Here is a 13,298-nt window from a genome sequence, read left to right as displayed (position 1 = left end):
CAGTTGTGGACAATGTAAGTGGTTTTACATGAGGTACTCGAGGAAAAAGCAAGTTTTCCCATGTTTCTTAGCGAGCTACCGCCAAGATGGCGGACGCTGAGGACGAAGGTAGCGCTCTGAATCTAACCGGGTTTTTGTTCGGGAATATCAACGAGAAAGGAGAACTTGAAGACACAGAGCTCCTAGATGAGGTAATATACGTTATTGTAAAGACGACGGAATAAGCTTTATTGTCAAAGTAATAGCGTTATATAGGTTTTAGTGGTGCAGAGAAAATTTAAAAAAAAGGTATTATTAGGATGCTCACAAGACAACTTGTTATAACGCTCGGCATAGTACATTCTGGTTTTTAATTGATTGAGGAAGCCTCAATATGTATTCCTTCAGTATTTGACCTTCCCATCATCAGTGAGCCACATTCTTGGAATCGTTCTTGGAATGCAAATGAAAGGAAAATAATATTTAAACCTTAAGCTCACAGACTTTCGGTCTCCTGACAGTTTTATCTCAAGTTAACCCTGTACATACGTGTCTATCAGTCGTTATATAATAATTTCATAAGGGAAAATGTGATAGTTTATATACTTCGTTCCTTCTTCCCTGCTGGAAATAAGGCTGGAGGAGTTTATATGGCTACTTTGAAAATAAGTTTCGTCTGCAGTTACCAGATTTATATCCCTAAAATTTACCTAGTCCTATTAGCAATTTATTTTTAAAAATCATCAGTCGTGCTTGCAGTAAGAAAGTAGGTTTCATGTGCCCTGAACTATTGGGACATGCAATAGAAATGTCATCTACCCACAATGTTAATAGGGCATATCTAACCTTTCAACTTTGCAAAGAGTAATCAGCCATCTTGACTTCAGTTGCTAACAAAGCCTATGACAAGTCAAAGCATAATTCATCAAGAGCAATTTCCACAGCATTGAAATTATGTGAAAATAACAGATAAGTAGATAATTTATAATTTATATTAATTTTTTCTGGGATGAAAGTTGTTACCAGCGTATGTGATAATCTGTAAAAATATGTTTAAAAACTTTTTTTTTCAATATTTATATTGAGACACAAGTCTCTGGCGGATCTTTTTTTTTAGGAATCTCGACGTCACCTTTCGCAGTTGAGTTCTCTTAGTGGTTTGGGAAGTCTTGTTCAGGATATCGCAGAAGAAGGAAATTCACCAACACAAGACTCTGCATCACTGAGTGAAGCTAACAGCAGTATGTTAACCACCATAACAATAGTCATTTCTTTTGGGAAGGTTGGGACATTTCACTGAAACTTTCAATCCCATCCCTCCTGTGTTTCTAAGGTTGGGTTTCAACAGAGATATTTGTTATCCACTGCTTTCTCTTGAACATCTAACAATGTAGAAGGGTGTGGGAAAATTTGGCAAAGAGAGACAGAAAATGAATAATATTTATTGTTATGGAATATTGCAAGACCATCAGTAGAAAGTTACATGTGCTTAAATTCAAGTCCTGGTCAGACCTTCCCAATAACAAATGACTACAATTCTAGCTTTATAAAATCAGGCATTTATTGTTTTCAGTTAAAAGCACCACAAAAGCATCCTTAATGACTTTTTAGAAAGTCCTTGGTTGGTCCATCAAGGCAAGGTTTTCAACAAAAAGCTTTCCTACAATGTGTGGTTCCAGAAAATATCCATACCCCCCCACGGAAGACCTTTGGAAATTCCGAGGGGGAGGGGGGGTTAAAGGGCAGTAATTTCCGAAGGGTAGGGGGGTTTCGTGGGGAACTAGTTTTCCAAAGGATCACGAACCATGTACAAAACATTGAAAGCAACATACGATCGATCTGAAGCACAAAAACATATTTACGTACGTTGTTTTGAAACAGAAGCAGCGAAAATGATGAATCATACTGGAAAAAATCATTTTGGTAGAAGTGTTGTCCGGTAAGCGAAAGTAACGGCGGCCTGACAGGTATTTTTCTTTGAAGTTCGACTCAGTCAGCCTCATATCATGCCGAGCATGGCTGTGCTTTCACAATCGTTTGAAAATCGAGGTTTGAAATAAATAAAAGCCCTCTTTACTCGTATTGTAGCATCAAATGAGTGAGATTAAAAGGTTCCTGAACAAAGCGACTTTTTTGATGAGCATGGCCTTTCGCATAATTTCCTCAGGTTAGTTTGCGGTTGAAAACGGCGAAATTAATGTACAACAAGCGTGCAGCGCTTATTTATTTATTTCCCACGGAAAATTATTTTTCCGCGGCCACAAAATGTGTCATTTCTTCAATGCAATCTTTCACAAAAAAGATTTCTGGAAGAAAGAGAAAAGATTCTGCAGAGATATTTCCATCCAGTGAATATTGATGTACATTGCAGTCGAAATTTGATCCGCCACTGAATCAAATGCACAACTTTTTCGATGTATGCAAATTTTGTTCAAGATTGAATCCCATGGGACGTGAAACAGCGACGTTTATTTGATAAAAACTTGACATAAAACGTTTAAAACAGAAACTTTTTTCTTTCGCAAATTCATTTCATTCACGAACTCAGTACAGAGATAACTATTTGTATTAAGTGCCGAGACGTGAATCCAATTGCCACGGACTAATAAATTTTGAAGTTTTGAAGGGAGAACCTTTTGAAACTGTTCTCAAAGGCGGCTTTTAATTCTTGTCCATGCAGCCAGTTTTCGACTGGGTTTTCAAAGTTCTTCAAATTCTACTTGATAAATAAAACACCCAGCATCGTATATTCAATGTGCAACTTGTATTCATAGTGGTTTCTTCACGCTAAATTAGCAAATGTTTTTCTCCAGAGGTCATTACGAAAATGGAATTTGCAAGGCCGTTGTAATTTTAGGTGAAAAAGAAAAGTTGTAACGTGATAGAGATAATTTCTTAAGCGCTCGAGAAAGTTATAAACGTAAACTACGCAACAACAAAGAATACAACCGTGTTTTTTTGACGACAAAAAAATCGACCATTTTAGAGTTCTATCCAATTTTTTCCGGATATAGTTTAAGCAAAAGGATAAACAAGTAAAATAGCGCAGTGTTGTAAATTTTAAAATAGCTGAACTAGAGACGTCGACGTCGCTTCAATAATAAAAAAATTGATCGTAATAGTGTGAGTAGTCAATTTTCCTAGCCTAAATGGATTTTGAACTTCTGAGGGATTCATGGAAGAGGGTTTTAAAAACCAGGAAATTCCGGAGGGGTGGGGGGGTCATCATAAACCCTCTGGAACGGAAATTCCGAGGGGGTGGGGGGGTTAGAATAAAAATGTCTTCCGTGGGAGGGGTATGGATTTTTTCTGGAACCACACAATCCTGTAGATTGTGAAGTTAAAGCCCAGCTCATATCAACACCATACCTCACATTTACCATATAAAGTTCATGTAAATGAACGATTTATTCACTAAAACGCAACGAAAACTTAGGCAATACATTTCATGATTCTCGACCAGAACGTCGAGCAACGTTTTTCATAACATAAACCCGGACCCAGTGTCCACTCATTGGAACTTAGTCTCCACTCATACACACGCAATGCGCCTTACACAAAATGAAACGCGGAATATAAATTTTCAGTTCGGAACATCCTCCCGCCCGATGCAGGGAGTGCATCACATGTAACTTGTCAACAAAGTTCAATAAAGTTCAACTAAAATGTTCAACAATGTCTCATCAAGTTCAATTAAGTTCAGCAGCTATATCAGCATCACAGGCTTCAAACAGGTGTAGCCGCTGCACTGGACGGCGAGTAACACTTCCGGATGAAGTCCGCAGGGTGACGGACCGGACAAGTCCATCGCGGCCTGTGTGGGTGTCTTCCACTCGTGCACGTGACCATTGACCCCGAGCTACACGATCCTCACTCACAAGGACCAAGTCACCTTTACGGATTTCACGACCAATCTTATACCATTTCTTGAGGGGTGTCAGGGATTTCAGATACTCTGCATGCCAACGCTTCCAAAATCCATTTACGAGCCTCTGGTGATACTGAAATCGTTTGGTGAGGGCTCTTGATGTCTGTTCTGAAACATGAGTGTCTTTAGTCGGACACACTTGAAGGTTTCTGCCAATCAGAATCTGTGCAGGGGTAATCACACTGTAGTCATCAGGGTCTGCACCCAGGTAAGTAAGAGGACGACTGTTCAGTTGTGCTTCAATTTCAGCCAAAATAGTAGTTAACTGCTCGGCATCTAACATTGCTTTGGCAAATAGTTTCTTCAATGGCGTCTTAACACTCTTTACAAGTCGCTCATAAAACCCACCCCACCATGGGGCCTTCTCCGCTATGAACTTCCACTGAATCTTCTTTTCGGACAAAGCACTCTGGGTTTGGTCTGATTCCAATACTCTCCAACATTGCTGTAGCTCCTTGTTAGCAGCCTTGAAAGTTTTTGCATTATCTGACCAAATAATGCTGCACATTCCTCTTCTTGCAATCATGCGTCTCAAAGCAAGGAGAAATCGCTCAGTCGTCATATTACACACCAACTCTAAGTGTACCGCACGGGTAACTGCACATGTAAATAAACAGATATAGACTTTATCACCACTGTCTTTCAAATACAAAGGACCAGCAAAGTCTAGTCCCACATTAGTGAACGGGGGCGCAGGCTTAATTCTGTCTTCAGGAAGTGGTGCCATCCGCTGACCAAAGGGCTTTGTTAGGTAATGGCGACATATTAGACAGTTCCTCAGTGTCTGACGGACAGTCGATCGTCCTTTGATCAACCAAAATTTCTGTCGCAAAACTGACAAAGTGTGTTCAACTCCAGCATGAAGCTCACGGCGGTGAACATCATCAATCAACAACTTAACAACAGGATTGTTGGAAGGCAAGATAATAGGATGCTTCTCCTCTTCTGGTAACAGTGACTTGTGAATTCTTCCTCCAACACGAAGAAAACCACTAGTAGGACACATAAACGGGTTCAAATTGGCCAGGTTGCTGTCCTTCACTGTACCATGCCGTTTACTTGACGTAATTTCTTCAGCAAAACTTGCTTCTTGTACATGAAAAATCAACCATTTTTCTGCATTTTGCATCTCTAAACCAGTTAAAGGGCTGTCAATCCTTTCCTCCTCTTTCACCCTTGAGTTTCTAACGAATCTTCTGATCCAAGCAACAGTTCTTAGCAAGCGACCGTACTTACTGAATCTTGTGAAGTCAATGAATGGCTCTTTGGGTTGCACAACACAACTGACACTAGCTTTACTCTTCCTCTCTGGGTCAACATTTTCCCTGGAAGGCTTTGACCTCAAATCCTCGGGCCAATCTTTTTCGGACTCTTGCAACCAAGAGGGTCCTTTCCACCACAAATGACTCTCTCTTAACTGACTTGCAGACAAACCTCGGGTAGGTAGATCCGCTGGATTCTGCGGTCCTGGACAGTACCTCCAAACACTGGGATCTAACAATGACTGAATTTCAATAACACGATTGGCAACAAATGGTTTCCACTGTGAGGCGGCTCCTCTGATCCAGTGTAAAGTTGAAGAATTGTCTGTCCAACAAACAATGCGGTTTATGGGACAATCGATTGCACCTTTGACATAGGTACAAAGTCTAGCAGTAATTACAGCAGCCATCAACTCTAAGCGCGGAAGTGTAATCTTCCTTACAGGAGCCACTCGGGTCTTGGACATTACAAGACTGGTAGATGCCTTTCCATCTTCACTAACAACTCTCAGATAAACTGCAGAGGCATAAGCAACTTCCGACGCATCACCAAATGCGTGTAACTCAACTTTAGGATTCTGACTTAATGACAAATCAGTGTAACATCTTGGAATGTGAACGTGTTCAAGTTCTGAAAGTTCTTGAACCCACTGATTCCATTTCAATGAGACTTCCATGGGAATTTCCTCATCCCATCCAACACCTTGGGTCCACAAACTTTGAAGAATCAATTTTGACCTCACTGAAAACGGTGCGATTAGACCAATCGGATCAAAAATCTTTGCTGCTAAAGACGCCACTTTTCTTTTTGTGTACACTGTCTCTGATCTGGACTTAACAATGTCCGCATCAATTGCAAAGACAAGGCTGTCAGTTATCGTATTCCACTTTAAACCTAATGCTTTTGTCATTGGATGTGCTTCTGCTAAATCACTCTCCAGGTTGACGAGACTAACTGCTGCTCTGTCCCTCTCAGGTAAAGAATCCATAAGCTCAGACGAATTGCTTGACCATTTTGTCAAATTAAAGGCAGCTTTCTGCATAAGCTCAGTTGCACTTTGCTGCAATTTCAGTGTTTCCTGCACATTGTCTCTCCCTGAAGCAAAGTCATCAACATAAGTGTTCCTTAAAATTTCACTTGATGCAACAGGGAATGTTCCTTTACACCTTTTCACATGCTCTTGAATAGTACCAATGGCAAGAAAAGGACTGGAAACAACTCCAAATGTGACCCTTGTCATTCTGTAAATCTTAGGCGTGGCCTTAGGGTCCAAATCTCTCCATAGATACCGGTGTGAATCCATGTCTTCCTCTTTTAACCGGATCTGTAAGAACATCTTCTCTATGTCACCCATGATAGCTACATGATTCTTTCGAAAACGCAGAATAATTCCAACTAAATCTGGCTGCAATGCTGGGCCTGGCTCTAAGCAGCTGTTCAGAGAGACACCATTGCTATCTTTAGCTGATGCATCAAACACCACTCTTGTCTTGGTTGTCTGCTTGTCTTCTCTAATGACCGCATGATGGGGGAGATAAAACACAGGACGCCCATCTGTCGGTGTAACTTCATCACAAGGTACTTCTTCAGCAACACCATTCTCAACATACTTGTTAATCGCTTCTCGGTATGACGTAGCTTTCATTGGCTCTTGGAGCAGCTTCTTTTCTAGATTGTACAACCTACTTTCCGCTTGCCGGTAATTATCTTTCAATGCAACACGATCTTTCTTCCACGGTAAGGATACTTCATAGCGACCATCATTGTACGTTAGAGTCTCTTTAAACTTCTTCAAGACCATATCTTCAACATGAGTAGTAGAAACTGAACTTTCAGCAGGTCTAACACCAATGGACTCCAAATCCCAGAACTTTTGAAGTGTTTCATTCAATTGTTCCTCAACACCAATTTGAACATTCATAGACACAGTGCATTCTCGGTCATGACCACCTGTTGGTCCACAGAAGACCCAACCCAAAGTTGTGCGAACTGCAACTGGTTCACTGGAACGTCCTCTTACAATGTCTCTTGTCACGAAGGAATAATAGAAATCCAAACCAATAAGCACATCAATCTCCTGTTCATCTCTAGGGAACTCTTCAGGAAATACTATGTTCCGAAGATGAGACCATCTTGCTGGATGAATATCCACAGCTTCAGCTGGCCGGCATATTACTGGTGTAGTAAGCGCTTCAATACACTGAGGCTGTCCAGATTTATCAACAGGTGCCACAGTAAATGTAATTCTCTTCCGCAAAGTGTTCTTGGTAGCCTCTCCTCCAAATCCAGAGACAACAATTTTGACACTCTTCCCGTTAAGACCAAGCTCATCAATTACACTCTGCCGAACAAACGATGTTTGAGAACCAGGATCAAAGAAACATCTCACAACTTTTGAACACCCATTCACTCCACACAAAATAGCTGGTACAGTCTGCAGAATCACCTTTCCACCCGAGCCCACTGCAACAGAATTTGCCACAACTGAAGATGACACAGGAGGACCTGATGAAGGGGATGGTAATTCAGGGACCGATTCCACCTTAACTTCTTCCAAGTGAGGTCGAGCTGAATCTTGATGCAGGAGACTGTGATGTCTACCTTGGCAGTGCTTGCATGGAGGCTTCTGGCACACTTCAGCTCTATGACCAGATTCAAGGCATCGGAAACACAGACCCTTAGACGTTGCCTTTCTGAACCTTTCTTTTACAGGCAATGACAGAAAACTGACACATGACTTCAAACCATGGTTTTTGGAGCAAATGACACACTTGCCCTGTTGCGTTGTCGCACATAATGCAGAGGTGGATGACCTTTGCGAGCAGTTAAACTTGAAACGATTTTCACGATTTCCAGGATTTTCCTTTGCTGGAGCTTTCGAATCAAGAGAAGGAGGTTGGGAAGACTCTTTAGCTCTAATCAGTTGTTCCAAGAAAGTGAACAGTGTTTTCACTTCTACACAGTCCTGCTTAGCTATTTCCTCACTGAGCTCCAGTTCCCATTTTTCCACAACTTCTTTAGGTAGCTTGTCCACGATAAGGGGCACCAGAACAGGAGCCAAAGTTTCAGATTTAAACTTTTCACCCATGGACTCGACAGAACGAACGTGACCTATCACTTCATCGTAAAATTTACGCATGGAGGCTGCATCATCACAGCTCAAACGTGGCAAATGGATCAAGGATCTTACATGTGCATCGAGGATTAACCTTGTATGCCCAAATCTTTCCTTCAGGATTTCCAAAACTGGCTGGTAATTCGCTTGTACCACTGCAAAACCTTTCACCGCTTCAGCAGCCGAACCCTTTAGCGATCTCATCAAATACTCTAATTTTTGGACATCTGCCAACGACGCATTGTCGACTACCGAAACTTTTATCGACTGATAATAGGGTTGCCAACTCAAAACATTGCCATCAAAGGTTGGTAGATTGATCTTGGGTAGCTTAACTTGTACTTGAGAAGACGACTGAGATACATGTGGGTTGCTTCCCGCCAATTTCACTTCTGGCAAATGTTTACTTGAAAGATAACTCGTCATTTTCGCCATGCTTTCAATCACACGCCCTTCATACTCATTGTGACTCTCACACTCGGCATCAATGTCAGCATCTTCCAACATCGTGCACATTGTGCCTTGCACTTCTTGCAAATCGCTCCATTTGCTTGCGATGTTATCTTTCAACACTTGAATTCGTGCATGATTATCTTGTTGTGACAGGGCTTCGTCGACTGACTTCACCGTGTCTGTTAAAGATTTTCTCAGAAACCTTCTCTTTTTCTTGACAGCTTCTAAATCTTTCGACATTTTCAAACACCGTTTAAAATTCCACTGCAAATCCACTGAAGTTCCACTCGATAAAGGTGCTGCAACACACGTGTTTTGGCGCCAATCGCCAAGATGCGAAAACCCACTTTTTCGCGGCAAGAAACAGAAGTCCAACACTCCTTTTCGCTTGACCGATCGTCGATACTGTTCATCCGGCTCGAAGGACCATGAAAATGAACGATTTATTCACTAAAACGCAACGAAAACTTAGGCAATACATTTCATGATTCTCGACCAGAACGTCGAGCAACGTTTTTCATAACATAAACCCGGACCCAGTGTCCACTCATTGGAACTTAGTCTCCACTCATACACACGCAATGCGCCTTACACAAAATGAAACGCGGAATATAAATTTTCAGTTCGGAACAGTTCATACACCTTCACCTTCAAGTACAAAATCAGTCCTCTCAAAATTGTTTGTAGTGGTAGTAGGCAGAGAGGAGTGAGTCCCCAGGGGTTTCAGGAAAAATTAGTATGAATTAAGCAGCAAATTATTGTTTACAGGCAGCCAAATTGCAGGCTGCAGGTACATTTTGAGAAGGCCATGCAGTTGTTTAGCAGTCTGGTGTAGCCTCCATATCATTTTTTTTTTTTTTTTTTTTTTTTTTTTTTTTTTTTTTTACAAAAACAATGTATTAGCAAACATATTTACATTGTATTTAGAGCTCCAATAATGTAATTTATGCTTGGGATTGGTTCAATTTGTTCTGAATTTGTATTTGTTTCTTCCTTTTCCTCACATGTTCTAGCCCTGTTTGCTCATAATTAGTGTGTTTTATTGTGCTTGCAATTTTCAGGTTGGATTCAGAAGGCTTCCAGTGCTACAGATTACAGTGATATCACTGAGCTTGCAGAGGAAGAGGAAGAAAAATATTACAAGCATGCTGTTTCTATATTTTCTCAAAAGAAGAGTGCCAGTTCAGTTGGTAGGTACAAATACATGATTATTGTTTAAATTTATGCTGGAATGCTTGCTTCGTCTGTACATTTATGATATTTTGTACCAAATTCAAACTGATTTTGTCTATTTGATTTATGGAATTGGTATAAGTAGTAAATTGTTGTAGTGTAGGTTACCAGAGGTTTTATTAAGGGCCAGGCACTGGGCAAATTGACTGCCTATGAACACGAGTTTGCCTGGTTTCTTTAAACATCTCAACCCACTTTTTCCATAAAATAACATATCCAAGTTAACTCTCTTGCCCGGATGCACTTATTTTTGCCTGCCTGTTCAAAGACTTAATGAAACCCTTGGGTTACACAACAAGTTGATCTTTTAGTATATCCATTTGGTATTTTTTTAACTTTCAGATGATGACTACGATGATGATGATGATGATGATGAGAGTACAGATACTGCAACCGGTAATGACCAATGCTTCCTGAATATTACCACTGCATCATTTTGTGCCATTTTAACATATTATATTCAATTTTAATACAGAAATTTTGATTTCATTTTATTTTTTCATTTTTGACATAATCAATTAAACATGATAAAGCGTGTTTCATCAGATATCCAAACACTGAAAAGTAGATTTAAAAAACGAGGCACAGCCAACGACTTCATGGTGTTTGGATATCTGATGAAACACACTTTCGAGTGTTTGATATGGCTTCCCAGACGATCAATAATTCTTAGAGAAATCCAAGGCTAAAGTTGGCAAAATGTTATGGTAATAATTATTAGGAACACATATCCAAAACATGGTCACAGTAGTGATTTTCTTTGTTTTCTCTTGATGAATTATTAATGAGTTTGAGAAAGATACTTTTTACATCAATAAAAGTTTACTAACTAACACTCTCAACTTTTCATGTTAATAGCTGCATTCAAACCTCTGGTTTCTTTTGTTCTTGTAAAGCTGGAAGCATATTGTTACCCACTGTGGCTCCTGCGGCATCAACACTGTCCAAACAAGAACAAGACCGATTGGCAATGCCGCCCCCTCCTACCCCTCAAGTGTCTGTATCCCCATCAGCAGAAGGAATAGGAGATACTGTTGATGCTGATAAGCCCTTGTTAGCTGCACCTTTGGCTGGGACAATTGGCTCAGGTGACTACATATAAAACAATTTATTCATGTTCTTCAGCCATGACGTTAAGCCAACCAAAATCTAACATCTTGGAGCAATCAATTCCTGGTCTGTCCATAAGTTTTAGGGAAACACAATCTTATTTTTGATGGGGGTAGGGTTAGTGGTTTGTTAATAGTGGTTTTCTGTCTGAATTTTCTTGATACCAAAATCCTTGTATGAAATTGTTTTGATAGGTTGCAAGATGTTTCTTGGTTTTTTTTGTGCGGTGAATTTTTTATTTGTGGGGAGTGGTGGGGGGGGGGATGGGAAGAAGAGGTATTTGTCCAACCCTCTCCCCTTCAAAAATAAAATGATCTTCCATTACTGTATCTTTGACTTTTGATAAAATAATTTTAAAAATGCTTCACTTGGAAAAGTTAATTATGGGAACTAAAAACATAAATTATCATAATTTGCTTTCAAATGAGTGTCTCCTGCAAGAGCAACCTGCCTGTTCATTGATACTATGTGTGGTTGGGATGATATTATTTAAAAGAGTGAGCCAAGCACTCTGAAAGTGAATATTTTCATTGCTTCAGATCTACTAAGCAAAGAAGGGAAGCTCACCACTCACGATGGAAAAACAGTTACAGATCTGTTTCCAGAGTTCCGCCCTGGACAAGTATTGAGGTTTTCACGTCTTTTTGGACCTGCTAAAGCATCATCTATGCCACAGCAGTGGCGTAATGCCAAGAAACGGAAAAAGAAAAAGAAGAAACAAGGGGAAGATGAAAAGACTGTTATAGAACCTCCAAAGTCTCCTCCGAGCCCTCGACCTGAAGACTGTATGTCTGATGATGAGGTCAGTCAAATGCTTTTTAGAGAATTGTGATGGAAATATTTTTATTTATAAGTTGGTGACATTCATGAGTTAAGCCACAAGTAAAAGGGATCAGATTTGGTTGAAGCTGCAGTAAGTGCCATATTCACTGGTCAGCAGAGTTGAAAATAAATGCAGTAGGTACTTCATGAATTGGGACACGTTTTGTGCCAAGTTTACAGCTGAGCAAGCAAACAGGTCTTCTTATCTCCTGCACTCTGGTAACTCATTGCTTTGCTTTGCACAATGTTTGAAAATGGGACAATCATAGGCTCCACTATATAAAGAAATTTGTTACTTGTCTGAATGTATTGTGAAGCTGCATTCACTTTGTAAATAAACATATAGTGATTTTATTACATTTAAGTTTTGTGTAAACTGTTAAATGGAATTTATGTTTACTTGCATATAATTGCAAGACAATTCTGTTAAAAGAGCACAAGATATGTCCTAATTAACTAGCCTGTTATTTGTAAAATCAGTATGTAAATGCCATACAAATGAAAGAAAGCTTTTATAAATCAAGATCTTTACTCCTAAGCTTTGTATGCTATTTTACAATGAATCATTCAAGAAAAAAATGCCAAGATATGATGAATGGACAAAATCCTTATTGCTTTCAGAACTGGGCAGGTTTGAAGGATTAAAAACTTTGGAGCACATTTTTTGAATTTTGGATTCAAAATTGTCACTTATGCCCTCCTTACCCCAAGTCCTTTATTTGCAAGTTGTTTGGATTGCTTCATTTAAATTTACATAATTTAAGGACAAGCTGATGGCTCCCTGGGAACCAACAGCTGATGAACTTAGGGATGCCAATGGTGACATGAACTCTTCTGGAGCTCAAGATAACAATCGTAAAGAAATCTGTGAATGGAGGAATGGACCTGCAGCCCTGTGGTATGAAATGCTTGGAGTGAATGAAGATGGAACAAACTTAGACTATGGCTTCAAACTGAAAGAGGTAAGACTTAAAGAGATCAGTTCTTCAAATGGTTAAAGTTACATGTTTGGGTGGAGGTCTGTACTCTTGGTATCTTTCATTTTGAATTTTGTTGGTTTGAAATCTCCTGAGACAATTAACAACAGTGAGGAAACAAACACATAGCCAATTAGTAAAGTGAAATTACCTTTGACACTCAATAAATTGTAAGGTACTGTATCAAGCTGTGTAATTATGTTCAAAGCTACAGTCCTAGTACCTTCCAAGTTAATAGGACATTTTCACTATGGCGCCATTTTACTACAACTACCAGAATCCTTCTGGTTTTTGTTTTCTCATGCAAATTAGAGCTATTGTTCTTTGCTGTCCACTGGGATTACAAAATTTAAATATGAAAAGGAAAACTAAATGAATTCTGGTAGTTGTAGTAAAATGACGCCATCATGAAAATGGC

At 39.8% G+C, this 13,298-nt stretch overlaps 1 protein-coding gene across 2 annotated transcripts in view; it reads left to right on the top strand.

Moving 5' to 3' along the window:
- Positions 1-43: 43 nt before the first annotated feature.
- LOC146463288 (transcription initiation factor TFIID subunit 1-like) overlaps positions 44-13,298 on the top strand; it is a 37,372-nt gene continuing 24,117 nt past the window's right edge. For both annotated transcript variants that reach the window (XM_085084624.1, XM_085084623.1), the window contains exons 1-7: positions 44-191; positions 1,097-1,220; positions 9,800-9,928; positions 10,314-10,367; positions 10,868-11,059; positions 11,621-11,883; positions 12,668-12,865. In XM_085084624.1, the coding sequence (XP_084940750.1) occupies positions 87-191; positions 1,097-1,220; positions 9,800-9,928; positions 10,314-10,367; positions 10,868-11,059; positions 11,621-11,883; positions 12,668-12,865 (1,065 nt within the window). In that variant the 5' untranslated portion in view covers positions 44-86. The remainder of the gene's footprint in view (positions 192-1,096; positions 1,221-9,799; positions 9,929-10,313; positions 10,368-10,867; positions 11,060-11,620; positions 11,884-12,667; positions 12,866-13,298) is intronic.

The sequence above is a fragment of the Pavona decussata genome, unplaced genomic scaffold (assembly GCF_977016875.1).
Source record: "Pavona decussata unplaced genomic scaffold, jaPavDecu1.1 SCAFFOLD_179, whole genome shotgun sequence".
In the NCBI taxonomy this organism is placed as follows: domain Eukaryota; kingdom Metazoa; phylum Cnidaria; class Anthozoa; order Scleractinia; family Agariciidae; genus Pavona; species Pavona decussata.
The sequence above is the reverse complement of the archived record's forward strand: the minus strand, read 5'-3'. Positions and strand labels throughout refer to the sequence as shown.